Source organism: Nelumbo lutea, chromosome 1 (genome assembly GCF_056320005.1).
Source record: "Nelumbo lutea isolate HS-2025 chromosome 1, American lotus-T2T, whole genome shotgun sequence".
NCBI lineage: Eukaryota > Viridiplantae > Streptophyta > Magnoliopsida > Proteales > Nelumbonaceae > Nelumbo > Nelumbo lutea.
Genome location: NC_142684.1, coordinates 142634046 through 142654894, shown reverse-complemented (window position 1 = coordinate 142654894; position 20849 = coordinate 142634046). Strand labels below are relative to the sequence as shown.

Genomic DNA, 20849 nt, shown 5'->3' with positions numbered 1-20849 from the left:
GCCATCCATATGATGGATCTCCCTTCCCTTCATTTGTACCCTATATTTTTGCATTTGCACTCCTTCCAAATTGAGCTTAGTAAAAATGACGACAATCTGAGTTAGATAGTGTGTCATGCACAAGAAGTTGAAAAGCAACTTGTCTATTTTTTCAAACAGCCACAGTTTTTCCAAAGCAAGGCACATATAAACCCCCACCTATATATCTAGCTTGAGAACCATACTAACCAACCATGGCATGACGAAATATTAAAAGAAAGGTGACCACTTTTAACAATATACAAGAAATTTATAAATTAAGAAAAACTACATAGAAAGAACAATAACAGAAAAACATATTTGGGAACATAGTTGGGATCCATTTATAGTCATAGATTATTTTAGACAAGATAATGGTACAAGGACAGTTCATGATATATGAACAATGCCCTAATGTTATGATAGGAAAGCTCAAAACTTTTTGATATTTCATATTGATCGATTGAGACAAGATGGTCATGCAAATATAGGAACATTTATTTCACTACATGACTCCACCTTTATTTCTTTGCATCTCTTGAGGGTCTCAAGAGTGTAAGAGTCTAGGGTCGCTCTTCTCTTGATATCAAACCTTTCCATTGCATCTGTAAAGAGCTGTAGTTCTTCAAATGTACCATATGCATCGTAAGTATCATATAGAATTGAAGTCATGGCTATTACTTTGGTTAGGATCATCCAACCAAGAGAGTACTGAGGTTCTGGATACACTCCCGTCATCCAAAAATTACACTCTACCACTATGTTTCTAGCATATGGTATCTTTGATGCAAAATCTAAATCTTTCCACCACCTTTAATAAAGATGGATATAAACAAGCCTGAATTAGCTAGAACTTAATTACCTTGAGGGAGTGTATTGTGGAGGGGAGAATAGTGAAAGAAACTCACTCACTCACCTTGATATTTGGCTTAGTTCCTTGAGATGTAATGACTGTAATTTATTGAAATCCAGCTTTGCGAGCTTTAGCAAAACTTCATTCTGTTGATAGAAAGAGATGTAATGTCGTTTCTCTAACTTAAGCATGCCTTTGTGGAAGGGCTGCTCTAGGGCATGCATTACTTGTTGAGCTGTGGTAAAAGCAAGGGCTTCATCTACAAGTTCTTCGCATATCCCAAGATGTGCAGCTTCATACAAACTTAGCATGCCTCGTATGTCTCTAGTTAAGCTATCATTAAATTTTCCATGTTCATCTTGGAATTTGTTGAATACATCTGCTTGACCAACAAAAAAAAGAAAAGTAGAGGTATAAGTTGGATGTAATAGGGCCAGGTTTTAAGCCAACCTAATGCCAATCCTAAATATTGCGTCCAAGCTTGAGCTCAAACCAAACTAGGGCTAGGTTTTATTCATTTATTGTAAATGAATAAAAGTGCATTATTGTTTCATGTTGATATTGGTATGTTTCTGTGAAATTACCCTTTAAACTGAACACTTATGAGACTCGTATTAATTTACAACATTCTTAGCCATTGAATAGACTTGGAGAATTTATCCTACCAAGGATGACACTGATGTGTTGCCAATGAAGTTGGGGTAGCTTGTCTCAACTACTAGGATTAGACCCAAAGTACATGCAATGTATGTTTGGTTGAAACCCTGAACGTGAATCATTTTCCAATTATGCCTTGGGCCTCGGAGATTGATGGAAAAAATCGGAAAGTTAGACATAACCCCTAGACTTGTTTATGGTATTGTACTAGGTGTTGGATTTGACTGTCTTTGATATGCCAATCAGTGAGATCCATTGTAGGTCAAAACCTGGGTATGTTGGGGCAGTTTGAGAATTCACTTAAGTGGGTGATCATAGTGATAGGATCTACTTCTTTGTCAAACAAAGTGAATGATAGGGTTTACCTTTTCTCTGATGGAAACCTAAACTATCAGTAATTGATTTCAACAGTATTTGAGATTTGGTTTTGCAAAATATATTTATGTTTTATGAAAAAAAATGTTTACAAAAGGTTTTAATTCCTAGAATCCATCTGAGTAGAGAATGTGACATTGTACTTTATAGCTAAGGGAGAGGTCATTCCTTGTCGTGCAGTGTTTAATCATTATGGGCCGAGAGGTTAAGTGTAAGAGACCATTGAGGGCTAATTACCTGATGGGCTTTATTTTACTTAAGTCCATTATACTTGGATTTTCATAGGATAGTTGAATTCAATGATCATTTAAGTGTAATTGCTGGGCCCATTTTGAGCCCATAGTGATGTGCTCAGGGGTTTACTGCATTTAATAGTGAATTCGATCAGGCCTTTTCAGAGAGGTTAGGCCAAAGCCATGTGAACTTATGTGAGGTCATTGTGGGGCCCCACGTCATATAAATCAGGCATAAGTTGGCCATGCAACACCCTTGGGTCGGAGCCGTATAGCTGATGGGCCTAAAACCCATAATTAATATGTTTAATTAAATTGTGGCATGGGGCGAATATGAGTTTGGAAATGGTTATAGAGCATATATGAGGATAATGCTTATTTCTTAATAGAGTTCAGATCTAAATTAGATTTGGATAATCTCCTAATTTGATTAGGAGAAGTGCTCCATAAAGAGATAAAAGAAAAACAGGGCAAACTGATCAAGAAGAGTTCGGATCTCTTATCCACAGCTTCCTACCTATATCCTTGCCCATGCTATAAATTTTGGACACATGTCCACTAACATGTGCCTCTTCTTCACATGTGCAGAATTGCATGTGAATTCAAAGGGATGTAATGGGATGGACGTCCATTCTGTCAGAATTCACCCATTAACGTAAAAATAAATACTTTCCCCTTCCCAAGAATCCTAATAGTCTCATTCTTTCCATTCATTTCTCTATAGTGTACTATTCCATGAAACTTCACCGGCAACCGGCAATGGGCAACCAGCAATTGGCGATGTGCTCACTGACATCTTATTCTCTCTATACTCCATCAGTTAACCTTTTTCTTCTATTCTCCATAACACCATGTTCCAAGAGATTCCACAGACATACGACATCCAGAAGTCGACAACTGAGGACATTCTCACTGATACACCGGTTGTTAAGTAACCGCAACCAGTACAAGAAAAAATTGAGCATTCTTTTCTTATAGTTCTTCCAACTAGGTTCTTCTTAGTGGTAGTTATGTTGAGTTTTATTTGATTCGCTTATTTTTTGTTTTCTTCTGGCTAGGCACAGTAATCTCCTTAATTTATTCTCACATTATTTTTTCCCATATTGATGGTTTTCTTGTACTATTGCATGGTATTCCAAAGCCTATGATGGGAAAACCCTCAATTTTTTCTATATTGGTTGAGGTTACTTAACCACTAGTGTATCGGTGAGCACGTCCTCAGTTGTCGGCTTCCGGATATTGGATGTCGGATGTCAATGGAATCTCTTGGAACAAGATGTTATGGAGAATAGAAGAAGGTCAACCAATGGAGTACGGGGAGAATAAGATGTTGGTGATCGCGTTGCCGGTTGCCAGTGAAGTTTCTTGGAACAATATGCTATAGAGAATAGAATGGAGAGAATGAGACTATTAGAGTTCTTGGGAAGGGAAAAGTAATTATTTTTAGGTAAAAAAATTAATTGGGTTAATGGGTGAATTCTGACGGGATGGACTTAATTTCCATCCCATTACATCCCTTTGAATTCACATGCAATTCTGCACATGTGAAGAAGAGGCACAAGTTAGTGGACATGTCCAAAATTTATGGCATGGGTAGGGATGTTTGTAGGAAGCTGTGGGCAGGAGATCCGGACTTGATCAAGAAGACCTCTTAATTCTGCTCTCTCTCTCTCTCTCTCTCTTCTTCTTTTGTCTTAAGTATACATCTCCCTCTTTGTTGGTTTCAAATCAGGTCCAATTCAGTGCAAGACCGATCCTTAAAAATACAGTTTTTCAAAACATAGGGAATTCAATTCGTGGAAGGATTAGGAAATTTTTGAAATTTCACTCAGCCATGTAGCATAGTTTGGCCATCTATATGATGGATCCTAACCCATCCTTTAGTCCAACTCAAAATTGAAAATTGCATACAAACATCTCTGCATGTATGTGTATGTATGTATATATAGGGGTGAGCAAAAAAAAAAAATGAACCAAAAAATTGATTTACTGAACCGGTCAATTTGGTGTTTTACAAAAACCAAAGGTATTGGTTTGGTTTCAGTTAACCAATATAGAAAATTGGCAGTTAACGAAACCAACTGACATACATATATTTTTATATATTTTATATATATTTATGTAAATTATATATATATATATATTTAATATATTTTTATATATTATAAATTAATAAATATGCATTATATATTTAATATATGATATATTATTTATTATTTAAAATATAATATTATATATATTTATAATTTTTTATTATATATTTTTTATAATATATATTGTAAAAATAAAAAACCGATAGTTAACCAAATCGATCAACCAATTGGTTTCAGTTCGATTTTGATTATCGATTTTCCAAAAATCAATAATACCACTTTAATTACAAAAAAATATCCACGATTCAGTTAACCTAACCGTGAGCACCCCTAATTACATCTCTTTCTATCAAGATATGTACGCATGCACGTTAGGCTGGGCAGAGCACTAGAGGCTATACCCAAGCCTAGTCCTAAAAATAAAAAAAAAACCCAGGGTTTTGGACACCAGCTTAACTTGTGCAAAAATGCCGGCTAAATCCAGTCTGGCTCAGGTTGAGACATAAAACCAAATTGCACCCTAGAAATGTTGATAGATGGAAACATTAACACATAAGCTGTCGTGCATATTTTCCTTTATAGAGGATCGGGGATTAACCTGATCCCCCGAGTTGGCCACATAACCCATTTGAAACTCGTCCAGTTGTCTGAAACTATCAATAAAGTGGACTGACCCGGGTTGTTTTGGGGTGAGATAAAAGATAAAATATTAGTTAAAATAAATTAAAAATAAGAAATAATAGATGACAAATGAAAGCCTGATATATTATTATCATAAACCATTATCCAAATTCATGATGGATTGACAGTTGTCAATCCCAACCCAACCCTAACATGATTAGATTCTTACCATACCCTTGCCAATGAGATGAGGTATGGCATCTACTGAATAATCACCCCATTAATCCAAATTTGATTCATTTAATTTTCACTTGAACTCGAATTGTTCTTATCCATTAGATTTTCATCAGATTCCAATCAATTCCAGATTGCAATCAGTTATTGAATAGTATGACAATGTATTTCGTTTATAAAATGAATTAAAAATTACTTCTATGAAAGTTAAACCTACGGCAATTTAATAACAACACAACACTTATATCAACTTTATTAATAGATATAATATAAATCCTAAATATATATAACCATATAAACATAGATATTTAAATCAAATTGAATTGATTTGAATTATATATATCAGATCAGATAGGTCTATAGATCCATATTCGGCCCAGCTATAAATGGTTCAAATTCAGACAACTCTTAATGGGAGCAAATTAAAATTCGAATTTGAACAATGAAATACTAAATGCACTCCTACCACTAACATCACTAATATTATTTTCAACATTTGGTTTATATGTAGCATAATTATATGCATTATAAATCTAAAAATGAAACCCGAAGAAAAATGAGGCCTTGTCTTAATTGCCAAATGATATATTATAGCCATGTTGTCTGAGTAATCGAAACCAAAGAGATCATCATCAACCCCGTCATTGAACTAACCAATTTGGGCATTAGAAGACAAATGTTCTAGGATCTCATCGATCTCTTTTTTTGAAGTGATATGCCAATCCAAGGCGTTGGAGTGTGTCAATCAAGTTCAATATTTGGGATGGTTTATTAGCAGAAGTCAGTAGCATGCTCCTCACTTGTTTCTTTAGCTATCTGTATAAACAAAGTATCATACATGTCAAAAACAATAAGAAATGAAATTCCCTAACGTAGCTGAACCACACATCCATGTCTATGTGTTTATGAGCGAGAAAGAGAGAGAGATTAATGTTAGCAAAGAGGGTGTTGTTGGTCAATACATTGTCAGCAAAAAGCAAATGTGTACTCCTATAGTACTTCTCAGCAAAAAGCAAAACAGTAGGGACGGAGCCTAAGGGGAACCTAGGGAAGCCCCCAGAAGATTTGACAATGTGGCAATCCTGTACTTTTGGGCCTAGTGCCACTTTGGTCCCTAAACTTTAAAATGTTATAATTTAGCATTTGAATTTTAAAAATGTGTCAATTTAATATTTATCCTTAAAAAGACATAAATGCCCTCTGAGTGTATCAATCATTTAAATGTTGACAAAAATTTAAGTCTTAAATCCTTCCCTCTTTTATTTAAGAAAGTTGGGGTGTACAATGCCCATTGAGACATGACCCTAAATTTCTTAAATAGAAGAGGCAAGGATTTGAGATTATTAATTTTTCTGTCCACGTTTAAATGGTTGATAAAGAAAGTTAGATAAAACTCAAAGGGCATTTGTGTATTTTTCAAATGCCACTTAACAGTTGATTAACAACTATAACGACAGGTATTGGATTGACACATTTAAAAAGTTCGGATACTGAATTGTCGCATTTTAATGTTTAGGAAGCGAGAAGAAAAAACCATTATGCATTTGGGTTTTTTCTCTATTGTTATCCACCACTAAATCCATTATGCATTTGTAATTATTATATATGTACCATTATGCTTAGGCCTACCCTCCGATGTGTAGCCTCCATGAAGCGGGAAGAAAAAGAGCCATTATGCATTCTATTAAACAAAATGAATGGTAAAAGGAACAGGTTTCCTAGTTGGATTTATAAAAGTAGAAACCTTGTACTTCATGCTATTTTGTATGCGGTGAAAAATCAAAGCCTTAGGCTCAGTTTGGAAGGAGAGTATAAAGGAAAATATGTTAAGTGCAAAACCTTGTACTTCATGCTATTTTGTATGCTTTGTACTGTATATATTTGTATTTGTATTCTTCCCAAGCTGTGAAAGGAATACAAATGCAAATATATAGAGTAAAAAAATATTGTATTTTGTATTATTTTGTATGTATTTATATTTATATTCTTTCCAAACTGAGCCTTAGGATCCTTTTGGTTGTAGTGCAAATTTAGGAGTGCAAACAAAATAAGTGTGAGTCCTGTTTTAGCCTTTTTTTTCTCAGATTTGACCTTGTTTTGTTTGTAAGAAGTAAAATGATGTGAATCCCATTTTATACAAAAGAGAAATGAGGCGGGAGTAAGGTTATTCATTTAGGGGGAAGGTAGGTAGCAAATTGATATGATCCCCACTTTATATGAGAGAGAATGAAGGTTGGAGTAATTGGCAATTTTAGAGGAAGAATAAACGAAGATTGAATAGAAACAAAGAATGAAACGAAGAAAAAGAAAAAATCAAAACAATTTATTGAGTTCAATCCAATAATTATAATATTGGATTACTGAAAATTTGGTTTTAAGATTGGTTCAATCCAATAAGAATATGAACCAATTTATTTAAGATTGGTTCAATCCAATAATTATAATAGATGTACAAATCTGATTTGATAAGATTTGGATTGGATTGAGAATCTTAGCTATAAAGTCATTGTTTGATGTAAAAATAAAATCTGAAACTAACAAATGTAAGAATATAAATTCAAGAAAAACATTTCTACCTAGTCTACCTCTCCTTGGACCTTGGAGAGTTGGGACCATTATTGAGTAATGGCCCAAAGGAGAATGCAAATGGGCCTGGATGTTGTATTTCATATTTCAGTACCATTAAAAAATATATTGACCCATTGGTAAGACAACCTGGCAAAAATGAGAATGTGTATATTGTGTCCTACCAAAAAGATAAAACAAAAAAGAATGTGTAAATTGTAGGACACAACATTCAAAATCTGTTGAACTCATACCTCCTACGCGCAAACTCTTCCAAAGATATTCTCATCAATACACAGCTGGAGTGTTGGGTATGGCTATGGGAATAGTTTGTGGGTTGGAGGTTGGGTATTCACTCCCCATTGGGTATGGGGAATCCCTGAAAATAATATATGTGGTGGGTATTTTATAAATAGAATTATGAGAATTTGGGGGTATTTTAGGATTTGAATTATGATAACTTGGGAGTATTTCAGAAATAGAATTATGGGATCCTAAGATTTTAAGAAATTGGGAAAAACTTAGAGATATTTTTAAGATAATATTAAATCTAGGACCATCAGGTTCAGGGCAGGTTCAAGGAATTATATGTAAATCCTATCCCTACCCTATCCCCGGTTCAGGGAAAAAATATTTTTCCCATCCTGTTTAAGATTAGAGAAAACCCGCCCCATTTGGGGCAGGACCCTGGCTTTACAGGGAAAATTTCCATCCCTATGTTTAGCAAATTTGGTTATGAAAGAAAAAGGATTTATTGTCTTTGAGAAAAAAATCCTTCCCTACTACTAAATTATTGAATTTGATTAGAGAAAATCATGTGTATTCCTTGTTTCCAAATTGATTAGTATCCTCTAAGGAATGTTTTGTGACTAAGTATCTTCTTGTAGTTTTAATTGCTTTTGGATTTTCATTATAAGGGGTATAGTTGAGTTTATAATGGAGAGCCATTTATGTCTTGGGCTTGGAGCAAGGTAGGTTACATACTCCCTTGTAATCTTTTTTCTTCCCTTTGATAATGGTTGATAAAATTTAAGGTGGCTACCCCTCCACTTGAAGTAAAATTTGGGGATAAAAAATATTATTACAAAAAAAAAAAACAAATTTGCTAACCATAAGATGCTATAACTATACGTCCCAAGTATGACCCAATCAATGACAATCTACGAAACATGTTTTAGATATGTGACTATTGTGTTAGTGCCTTGAATTCCAGTTGTGACCTTTCCTTGACATGAACCAAACAAAATTGAGAAAAACTTGAGAAAGATTCCATAATGGTCTGTGGTGGAGCAGAACTTGGGCCTACTATATGAACTTATAGAGACGAGTGGAGATCACTAGTATCTAGTCTTGAAGTATATTGGATCTTGTAGATAGGTGGGTCTTGCAGCATAGTCAATCTTGTGGCTTATCCAATCTTGTGGTTAATCTAGATCATGCAGGATTTCAAACTCAATAGTTTTTTAAACTCGTGATCCTTTGTCCCCCTATCTTTTTATCCTTGCCACGGAATGCCTAACTAGGTTGATTCAAAAAGATGAACTTAAAAACCAACTCCAAGGACTTCAGTTATCTTCCAGAGATCCTTCTCTCACCTCCTTTTTGCTGATGATATTCTGTTATTCATTCAAAGTCATTGAGAAGAATTAGATAATTTGAAAATCATCCTACATCGTTTTCAAAACTGTTCAGGACAATTAATCAATCTGGAAAAAATTGGAATTTATTTTAGAAAAAATATCCACCCTTGTCACCAAAGAATGATTAGGAGACCACTCTAAATGAAGAATCTCCATGATAATTCTAAATATTTAGGACTTCCTTTTCTTTGGGGACAAAATAAACATAATCAACTCTCTTTCCTTTTAGAAAATCTCAAGAATAAACTCAATGCTTGGAAGGCTTCTTTGATTAGTCAAGCGGGTAAGAGAATTCTTATCCAATCTATGCTTTATTCTATTCCCAATCATGCTATGACTCTAATTTAGTTACCAAAAAAACAATTTCTGCCATGGATTCTATTATCAGAAATTTCTAGTGGGGTAAATCAAATTCTAAACCATATCCTTGCTACTAGTGTTCTTGGTCTAAGTTCAATTTACCTAAAACCCATGGGGGTCTGGGATTTTGAGATATCAAGCTAGTCAACTTAATTTTTCTTAAAAAACTTGCTTGACGATATCTGAATGAACAACATAAATGGTGGATTCAAATATGGAAATCAAAGTATCACCTTGTTAATAAAAATTTCCCCCCGGAGAATCCCACAAACTAGTTCTTTTTTTAGAAACTCACTACTCCTAAAATTCAAAGTCTTTTTCATGAGGTAGGTTATCTGGTTTTAGTAAGTTCAACAGATTCCATCTCCCAAGTACCTTGTATCCATAACAATCACTCCTTTCATATGATCCATCATCCTTTAAATACTAAAATTCTTAACCTGGCTTTTAATGATCTCATCCAAAATAGAGAATGGAACTCTTCACTAACCAATTCTCTTTTTTATACCATTCAAGTATCTCACATTTTACAACTCCTATTATCCCAATTAACACTCCTACCTCTTGGATTTGGACCAAACATTTTACTGGTAAACTTTCAACTTCATCTGCCTATAAAATCTTAATCCAGGATACTTTACCTCAGTTGAATAATTCTATTAAATCCTGTATTCAATGGATATAGCAACTATCTTGTCTTCTTTGTTATCAGCTTCTTTTATGGCACATCATTTTCAATTATCTTCCAGTAAATACAAAATTTTTTGGGCCAGACCAAGATCAACTTGAACTCATCCAAAATCCACCAACCATTTATTCCTTGATTGCTTCTTTACTCAATTTATTCTTTTTGCCTCCCCTTGGTATATTATCTTGAATACTACTTCTATACACCATAATTAGATTGACTGCATAATCAGTTTGGCACAAAAAATTACACATAAACATGATTTTTACAAAGTTCTTAACTGGTATGTTGTTGCATTATATTATATCTGGTTTGCTAGAAACGAAAAAATTTTAAAAAATTCAGATGTTTCCAATTTATGGGTTGTTCACAAAACAAACTCCATTTCTAATCAAATTTTGACCAAATCATATGATTTAAATCCGATACAAAATTCTCCTTCCCAGCTGCATCTTCATCATAAGCAGAATACTGACTGTATTATTTTTACAGATGCAGAGAAAATTAATTCTTCTTTCTCCTTCAGAATTATTTTTCTAACTATGCAATTGGAGTGTTTACAAGTTGTAGGTGGTAGAAAGGTTTTGACATCAGTGGAAGAGGTAGAACTTTTTGCAATATATCAAGGACTTATATATATGCTCGCCAACCGAGAAAATCCAATTTGATAATCTACTAAGACTCACAGATGGTGATCAATGCATTTGAATGACGACCTGAATTCATAGGAGTGTTCTCACAAGAGGTGTGAGAACACTTAGTTAACAGCTTGTGAGGATCATTCCAGTTAGGAGAAATCTCATATAAATAGCCTTGTGAGACAAGGGTGTGTGATTGTAAATTTTAGGTGCATTGGGAGCTAGGGTTTTGGTGAGAGTTTGGAACATTGTAATTGTAAATCTCCATTGCTGATTAGTGGATTTATTCTCCTCTGTCCCCATGGACAGATGCTATAAACCAAATAACATAAATGTATAAATGTGTTTTGTGTGCTTTATTTTCCCTTTTTTTTCTGTTCATCTCTACTTGCCAATCGTTTTATCATTCTCTTGGGTTTGTTAGAATCCCAACAGTGGCTATAGAATCTAGTGGGTAGCACTAGATCATATTATGGTAATGGGCTACAGAATGGGTAGCACATCCAGGCCCTGGCTTTTCAAATTCTTATTTAGCAACTTATGGTTTACAACACCAATTTCTAAGTACTTCATATGTTTGTCAACAATAAACAATAACAACATCATATTATGTGCCAAAATGGTTTTTTTTCTCAATTTTCATTAAACTTAGGACAAACAATGCTTCACATCTGCTATGGTATGCTAGCTTTTTTATTAAAATCCAAATCATCATGTGGTTTATTTTCTTATCTATACTATATAAAGTAGATATTTGCCATATATTACATACAAGTCATAAAAGTTAAATTCAAATACCATTATCAAATCCAAGTTAGTTGTCTTGGGTTACATGCACATGATCAAACTCGTGTAACTACAAACTCTGTGACAAGGTTGGTGGACCTCATGTACACCATATTCTACCTCTACCCCTTGATCCCTTGTAATATAATTCATAATACTAGAAAAAATAGAAAATACCATATATCATATATGGCCAACCTACAAATCTTGACATGTGGCATTGGCCAGATACATCCTAGCCATCCATCATCAATTACTATCAATCACTCCCAATTGCTCATCTTCTAAGGCAACTCCAATTATAAAAAGGGCTTCCACATTGAGGAAAAGACATACAGACTTAAGCTATGAGTTTCCTCACTTGTTTGGTCCAACCCCTCACAATCTCAACTAACTTGACCATCGGAGTCTTCACCCCTAGGATAACTCCTAGGGCTTCTAACATCTTCTTTGTCTTAGCAGGTTGGACTTGTTGGCCTCAGACACCAGAAATTACATTGTTGCCCTCGGCCCCATATTTGGCAACAACAATTGGCACCGCTTGTGGGAAATGTCTTCAAGACTTTCTCCTATGAAAACAAATTTAACCTAATCAACTAGTGTTTCTGAAATGGGTGACAAGCAAGACACCATTCCTAAAGTTCAGAACTTAATAATGATCGACCAATTTGAGCTAGTCCTGAATAAGTTAGACATCATAGCCCAACGGTTGGACAATATATGGTGTTTGGTAGGAGGCCACCACAGGGTGGCCGCCTCGTTGGAATCCATAGACAACGGAAAGCAGTCCACTCATATCCCACTAAACCAGCACTTGGGAGCCCTGAAGGAGGCTAACCCTTCAAAATCTGACAACAGCAGCTGAGGGGGTGACCCCATGGGGTCCCTCGCTGAGTGCAGGAACCACAACCATCAGCATCGTCACGTGGCAACCAAATGGGACAATGACGGGTACTCGGGACACTATAGTCCCCCTCCAAGGGTGAAAGGTTAGCGCCACACCTCTCCCCACTGCTTTTCGACCTTTGGGACCTCCTTAATGATTTTTGACGCATCCCATACAAGAGAGAACCAAGACCAGGATGAAGCAATGATGCCATACATCGACCAACACCTTAAAGATATTCAGGCATAGATTGGCACCATTCAGGATCAGCTTCAGCAAGTAAAGGAGGGTCGGGGTAACACCTCCATCAGTTGCCATGCCTCATTCAGTCGGATGGAGGCCTTCATGGATTTCATCATCTCCGAGCCCCTCCTGTTGAATTTCAAGGCCCCGACGCTAGAGACCTATGATAGGAGTACATACCCTGAGGACCACCTAGAAAGCTTTCAGGCCCTTATGCTCCTACACGTATACTTCAACAAACTCAAGTGCTGAGCCTTCCAGGTCACATTCAAGAGAGTAGCACACTGATGGTTCTCAACACCGACTCCATACTCCATCAGTTCTTGGGATCAGTTCATGGACCTCTTCCTAGGTTACTTTGTAAGCAATCGATAATGTAAGAAAATTGTCATCTCCCTAATGTTCGTCAAGCAAAAGCATAGGGAAAGTCTTTAGGCATATATAAAGAGATTCAACCAGGAGGAACTCAAGGTCAAGGACCTAGACACCTCGGTCTCCATGCACACAACCATCAGTGGCCTCTGACCTAGACTCCACATCTAGTCCATTTCCAAGACTTCGCCCAAGACCAAAGCCAAGTTCTTGAAGAAGGTCCAAAAATACATCACCGCCGAGGAGGCCGAAGCTAACAAATGCCTCCAAGATCCGAAAGCAAGGCCTAGTGACAAGAAGAGGAAGGAAGGGGGTGGCCACAATGACGACCCCACCAACAAGGGCGGTAAGAAGAGGCTGTCGGCCCCTTTCCTTTGACAAGTACATGCCACTAAACTCATGAACGCACATACTATTACAAATAGGGAAAGAAGAATTCATGAAATGACCATCCAAGTTGAAAAGGAACCCGAGGGGAAACCCCAAGAAGTACTACAAGTACGACCATGACACCAAGGACTGTTACAAGCTCAAGAATGAGATCGAGTCCCTCATTTGCCACTGGCATTTAAAAGATTATGTTGAGGGCAATGCCCTAGCATCATCCTCGCAATAGCCACATGCCAGGCCCCACGCTCATTGCCCACTAGCCAGAGTCATTGAAGACATAGTTGGGGGCTTGGCCTCGAGGAAAGCATCTGCCTTGTCTCAAAAGGCATATGCTAGGTAGTGTAACATTCAAAGCCCATCACTGAAGAGGCTGAGGCCGGAGGACCTCATCTCCTTCTCAAATGATGGCCTATAGGGGGTATTTGTGTCCCATGATGATGTTGGTGGTGTTAATGAACATCGCCAAATACATGGTGAAATGGATCCTCATAGACAACGGCTCCTCAACCAATATCCTATTCTATGAGACATTTGAGAAGATGCAATTGACACCAAACTGAATGCAGCCAATTGACATGCCTCTTGTTGGGTTTTCCAAAGAAACTGTTAGATTTGATGGAAAGATAACCTTGCCAATCACTATAAGGACCGAATCCCGGCACGTCACTCGAATGATTGAGTTCTTATTCGTAAAAATAGGTTCACCTTACAATGCCATCACAAGAAAGCCAACCCTTTACACACTTAAGGCAGTCATCTCGTCTTACCACCTCACCATGAAGTTCCCCACAGAGCATGGTGTAGGGGTAGTTAGGGGAAATCAACAAGTTTTTAAATAGTGCTACGTTACGGCGTTAAAAGCCAAGAACAAATAAGCCCTACCACTAGAGGGGCTTAACCTCAGGGACGAACTGTCTAGTTGAGGCCAATTGGTAGAAAACCTTATCTCGGTTCCCCTAAACAAGGCTAAACTCGAGAAAATGGTATGAGTTATGTCTCACCTCCCTCAAGACACTTTCCGAATTGGTAAGCTTCTTCAAAGCCAATACCGACATGTTTGCTTGGTCCGCTGCTGATAGCCAAGACTTGACCCCTCAGTCATTACTCACAGGATGAACATATACCCAAGCTATAGGCCGGTTCAACAAAAGAAGAGGAACTTTGCACTGGAGCATTGGAAAGCCATCAGAGAGGAGGTAGACAAACTACTCGGTGTTGGCTTCATAAGAGAGATACACTACCCTAAATAGCTACCTAATGTGGTCATGGTGAAGAAAGCTAATGGAAAATGGCGCATATGCATTAACTTCACAGATCATAACAAGGTCTGTCCCAAAGACAGATTTCCTTTGCCAAGAATTGATCACCCTGTCGATGCCACCATAGGGTATTGGCTACTAAGCTTCAAGGACGCCTTCTCTAGTTACAACCAGATAAATGTGCATCCCAATGACGAAGAGAAGACCTCATTCATCACCAAGCATGACACCTATTGCAACAAAGTGATGCTTTTTGGTTTAAAGAATGCTGAGCCCACTTACCAAAGATTGGTGAACAAGATTGTCAAAGAGCAGATGGGGAGGAACGTCTGGGCCTATGCCAACGACATGGTTGTGAAGAGTCTTAAGGGCTAGCCAGCATACATCGGACCCTGGCGAGACATTTGGGATAATGAGGAAATACAATGTGAAGCTAAACTCCACTAAGTGTGCCTTTGGGATCACCTCAAGAAAATTCCTAAGCTTTATAGTCACCCAACGGATCATAGAGGCCAATCCTAAGAAGATACAAGCCCTACTAGACATAGAGCCCCCTCGGTCAATTAAAGAAACCCAAAGGCTCACCGGCCGGGTCACAGCCTTTAGTTGATTCACGTCCAAGTCGGATAGCTGGTGCATACCCTTCTTCTGGCCATCAAGAAGTTGAAGGAGTTCTAGTGGATAGAAAATTGCTAGAAAGCCTTCAAAGAGTTATAGTCCTACCTCGCGTCACCACCATTGCTCACGCAACCCATCTTGAGAGAAACCTTATTATTGTAACTCTCGGTTAGGGATGAGGCAATCAACTTGATGCTAGTTCGGGAAGACAAGGGAACTCAAAGGCCGGTGTATTATGTCAGCAAGGTCCTCAATGAGGCCGAGACCAGATACCCATAAGTAGAGAAAATAGCCTTTGTGCTAGTGGTCTCAATTAGGAAATTGAGGCCTTATTTTCAAGCCCAATAACATCTTGGTGTTCACCAACCAGCCCCTTAAGTCAATGCTCTCGAAGCCTGAGACTTCAAGTTAGATAAAAAGAAGTGGAATGCACCTTCATCCATGGCCATTTCCTTGGGTCTTCATAGGTTGGCTGATTCCAAGGATCATTTATGTGTAAATGTTGGGCCTAGATTTAGTCCATGTTGATTGGCTCAGGGGTTCACTTCTCTGAACAGTGAATTTGGCCTAGCCTCTTTTAGAGGTGGGGCTAGACACTTATGGATTTGAGTGAGACCTTTGTGGAGTCCCACGCTATACAATATTAGGCCTGAAGTGGCCATGCAACACCTAGGGTCGTGAGCCTTTGAAGAAAATGGGACAAAGGCCCAATATTAATTAAGTTGTCATGTGATTTGGGTCAAACTGGGTTTGATATTGGGTATGGAGCACTCATCCTTTCATTCTCGAGAGGATAATGTTTAATTTTTAAAAGAGTCTAGATCCAATTGAGATCTAGATAATATCCTAATTAGATTAGGAGTGTGTTCCATTAAGAAATAAAAGGAGAAGATGGCAAACAAGACAAGACTACCTCTATCTCTAGTTCTTTCTTCTTCTCTTTTGTCTCCCAGGAAACCCTAAAATGACCTAGGCTTTCAAGAACCGATTTAGATCAGTTTTATTCTTTATTTTTCAAGGAAAACATAGAAGAATAGCACACTCAATTACCCTGCTCGATCCAAGCATGTTGAATAGCAAATTTGCTAAAATCAAGTGTTGCTAAATTAGTTCTCTGTACACTGTGCCATCTTCAGTTGGAAGCCGGTTTTAGGGCTGATATTGGGCATGAACATACCACCTTGGGAGCTGTGACTTGTGCTCTCCGTATCAAGTATAATCTCCCTACTCTTTGGTTTCAAATATGGTCCGGTTCAATGCAAGAATGATCCTGAAATTTTAGATTTCAAAATTACTGTGGAATTGGTTCCCTAAAAGGTTAGAAAAAAGTTTAAAATTTCAGCCAACCATCTAGCATGGTTCGGCCATCCATGTGATGAATTCTAACTCTACCTCAACACTTATATGTAATCAAGGTACTTTAACAAATTCTCATATCAAACCAAATTGCTTTAAGGCCAAACCAAACCAGACTAAATTTGGGAGTGACCATATAATGAAAAACCCCTACGAGCAAGCCATTGTACCATACATCTTGAAAGACCTTATATCCTACCTAAAGGGTAAAGATGTGTGGTACTCAATTTGGGTGATTTAGAGCTAAACGGACACACAACACCTATTGATTTGTTGTTTTCATTTACAATGCAATTTTTTTACAACTGTTTCACCTCAAAAGGGGTTACCAATTACCATATGTGATTTATATTTGTTTAGTTTGAGTCATCTAAACCTAGCACTGAGGTGACCCCTAAATCAAAACACAACACCACTATACCAAAAACCCCTATGTCCTATTTGTCTAAAGTTGGACTTGGGTTGGGAAACTTAGGCCTTGTTATCAAGTTGGGTTGGGCCCAAATCCAAGGTCCAAGATTTATGTTAGGCCTCAATTTGCCACTTTGCCTTGTGTCTAACCCAGTTTCCCAAATTATGCTCTAACTAGCGGAGACCCATGAGACACACGGGCTTTACTAAACGAAAATTAAACAATAGAAACACATAAGAATGGACCATTATTTTATATTTTAATTTTTTAAATGATTAATAATTATTTATATTTTATATACTATTTTTAATATTTTTTGCAATACAACAACAACAACAACAACAATAAAATAATAAAATAATAATAATAACAATAACAATAATAATAATAATAATAATAATTAATTTTAGCTAGCGTTGTTCATCAAACCGATGAAACTGACCAAACTGAATAACCTGAACCAACTCGACCTGAGTTGGTTGGTTTTCTAGTATTTTTGGTTGGCTTAGGTTCAACCACTCCCCAACCTAACCAGGTTGTGTCAGTTTCGGTTTGGCCATTTGTTAAGAAATCAAAATCGAACCGAACGACCATAAATATATATTAATATTTTATATTTTAAATAAATTTTTAATATGGGGAAGTGGGAAAATTCCCATATTTCTTAGTATAAAATATTTTATATTATAAATTTAAAATTTTCAATGTATTTTTTAATAATAACACTATATTTTTTTTAAACTTAACTTTAATTTTTTTAAGTTTAAGTCTCTTGAACCAACCAACTAAACCAAAAATCAACCCAAATTGATATAACTAGAGTTGGCCAGTTTTAACTAATGGTTAATTGGTTCCGAGTGACCAACAAACTCGATCCATGAACACTCTTAATTCAACTAAATTAATAAACTAATCTCCAATAAATAATAATGGTTTAATCTCCAAAATTTTGTATTGATGAATAATTAATTACTGAAAAGTTAGAACCAATTGATATTTCAACTATTGTAATTGAAATAATTTTCTAAAAATAATTATAGTCAATTTTAGATAATAATAGTAATATTTAATTAATTTCATATAAAATTTAAAATTAATATTGAAATATTGAAAATTTTCATTAATATCAGTAATTTTATTAGTAATTTTTAATTCTTTATGCCTTTTTGTGTTTTTTAATAGTTTTAAATTCATTTTTAAAATTATTTTGCATTTTTGGTATTTTCAGTATTTTTTTGGATAATTTATAGTAATTTTTTTTTTTTCATTTTCAGTAATTATTCAACAATTTTCATTTATATTTCAATAAATTTCACATAAAAAGTTAATCAATTTTTTAATAATTCCCAGTTTATTTTTAGTAATTACGGAAAATTAATTAAAACTACTTGCTAGTATTTTTTATTAATTCCAAAATATCTTTCAGAATTAATTTGCAATTAATGTTCATTTTCATAATTATTGTGGATTTTCCTATTTTTAATTATTATTAGTTATAATAATAGTTATTAACATTTAAGTAATCAGTTAACCAAATTTATTTAATTAATAAAAATTAATTACTAGTTACTGATTACTAATTATTAATTGGGATTTTTATTTATAATAACAACAATTAATTAATTAATTAGTAAATCGAATTGATTTAATTGATATATAAATATATATTAACAATTAGTAATTTGCAACCTAAATAAAAATAATTGATGAATACTAATTATTAATTAATAATGAGTAATTGGTTAATCAGTCAGTAACTATTAAATAAAATCGGGTTCGATTGGAAACCAAATCGGCAGCACAACTGAACCGGGTTCTGTTAGAAACACACACTACAACAACATATATAAACTTAACCCAACTCGGCAACACAGACCGACCCGATTGCATACGATTGTCTTCTTAACCCGACTGCCATCACGTCGTTCGCTCGACAGGGTGATGACAACAACATATTAGGGATGGTAGGAATGCTTGAAATGAGTGGTAGGTCATCAAAACGACGCCGGCGACCAATATTTCTAGCAAAGCAGACCCTTTTAGGCTTGAATGGTCGGTTGTCTTTAACGTTTTGAGGTAAGAAAACCCCCCTTGTTTTGTCGGAACAACTCCTACAACCATTTTTTTAAGGGTAACTTTTTGTCTTGAATATCACTAAAGATGATATTTTTATAAAATAACAAAAATAAGGTAACATTTTTTGAAAAAGATCAGAGAAAGGCAATGACACCGTTCATCGTCTTCCTCTTCCCAAGTGCCCCGCATTTGCATCGGACTCTCACTACAGAGTCTTCAGCGATCTGGTGGACTCTCAAGTCGCAGCAATGCCAATCAACCCGATCGCGTTTTCTCCAACTCTGTCGAGCAGCCCTGTGATACAGAGTAGAGGAAAAAGACCCAGGAGTGGGAGTGACTTCTTCCAACTACCTAGCTCCAACCCAAGTACGACGACGGTGCAGCTTCCTCTAGTTCCAACACCCGGAATGCATCTTAAAGGTAAGATTGATTGATCTAGGTATAACTTTTCTTTCCTTCTTATTTTTTATTTACTTTTTCTTTTTGTCATTAAGTAAAAGCAAATGCAAAACTAATAAAGTAAGAACGAAGGAAACAGGGGACAGTAGTTGGAATTCTCTACCATATGAAGACACTTGACAGAAAGACAGACAGATGTTTAGAGGATTTTAACGCTCGGCCCTTTCAGGGCTCAGCGAATCTGGACAAACATTCGCATTTAGAAAAAATAAATTCTAAGAGATTGTATTTGCAGGTGATGGATCTCAGGCTGAGTCTCATGCTGGTGATCCTCAACATCAACATCCTCCAGTCGCGGCAGGGGTTTATGAGACTGATGAGTTAACAACCACTGTGGATGCATTGCAGAACGCCCTTCTAATACTAATCCACAATATGTCAGCCCTTCAAGAGAACGGTGTCACCGCCTGTGCCCCTGGTGAGAGCTCTCAAGACCGGAACAGCAACCGCGAAGGAGAACGCCGCTTGTGCCCTGCTCCGCCTGGACTCACCATCATGATCCCTGCTTGAGCTGTTCATCATCAGGAACAGTGTCAACCAGCAGACACTGTTCATCATCATGAACAAAGTCAGAGCTATTCAACCAGCAACCAGCAACCGCCTGGATTCACCGAGGCTTCAAATCCAGTGTATTCGGATGAATACAGAGGCAGAGGAAGAGTAAGACGATGAACAGTAGTGTCATTGTCCTTCCCATAATGTTCAAAGGTAAAAATCGTCCCCTGTTTTGGTCTGTAACGATTGGTGGTATCTAATGGTATGTTGTTAACAAGTTAGAAGCAATGAAATCGTGTGGGTTCAATTAGATACCGAACCGTGTTCCATAGACAACAAAAATAGGTACTATTTAAACCGGCCCGTTAAAGCGACCTGACCTGACTTGGGTGTCTTCTTAACCCAAAGTGGTTCACGTCGTTCGCTGGACAAAGCGACGATGACAACATATCAAGGGCGATCGAGAAACCAAAAAATAAACTGGTTTTTACCCCATCTGAATGAATACAGAGGTGAAACAAT

General features: G+C 36.5%; 1 protein-coding gene and 1 pseudogene across 2 annotated transcripts; one reads left to right on the top strand and one right to left on the bottom strand.

Annotated features, from left to right (window-relative positions):
• Positions 1-495: 495 nt before the first annotated feature.
• LOC148878035 ((-)-germacrene D synthase-like) lies at positions 496-14707 on the bottom strand (annotated as a pseudogene).
• A 4497-nt stretch (positions 14708-19204) lies between these two features.
• On the top strand, positions 19205-20639 carry LOC148878034 (uncharacterized). Of its 2 annotated transcripts, none has more exons than XM_088966281.1 (3): positions 19205-19373; positions 19553-19793; positions 20068-20639. In XM_088966281.1, exons 2-3 carry the CDS (start codon positions 19622-19624, stop codon positions 20340-20342), a joined length of 447 nt encoding a protein of 148 aa, XP_088822407.1. In that variant the 5' UTR covers positions 19205-19373; positions 19553-19621; the 3' UTR covers positions 20343-20639. The 2 variants fall into 2 exon arrangements, with proteins under 2 accessions (XP_088822407.1, XP_088822406.1); XM_088966280.1 differs by having other exon boundaries at positions 19507-19793.
• Positions 20640-20849: the final 210 nt, after the last annotated feature.

Bases quoted from the DNA above. Each gene is read 5' to 3' on its own strand.
- LOC148878034 (XM_088966281.1), top strand. From the start codon at position 19,622: ATGCCAATCAACCCGATCGCGTTTTCTCCAACTCTGTCGAGCAGCCCT. The intron at 19,794-20,067 runs GTAAGATTGATT...TTGTATTTGCAG, and splicing joins ACCCGGAATGCATCTTAAAG to GTGATGGATCTCAGGCTGAG.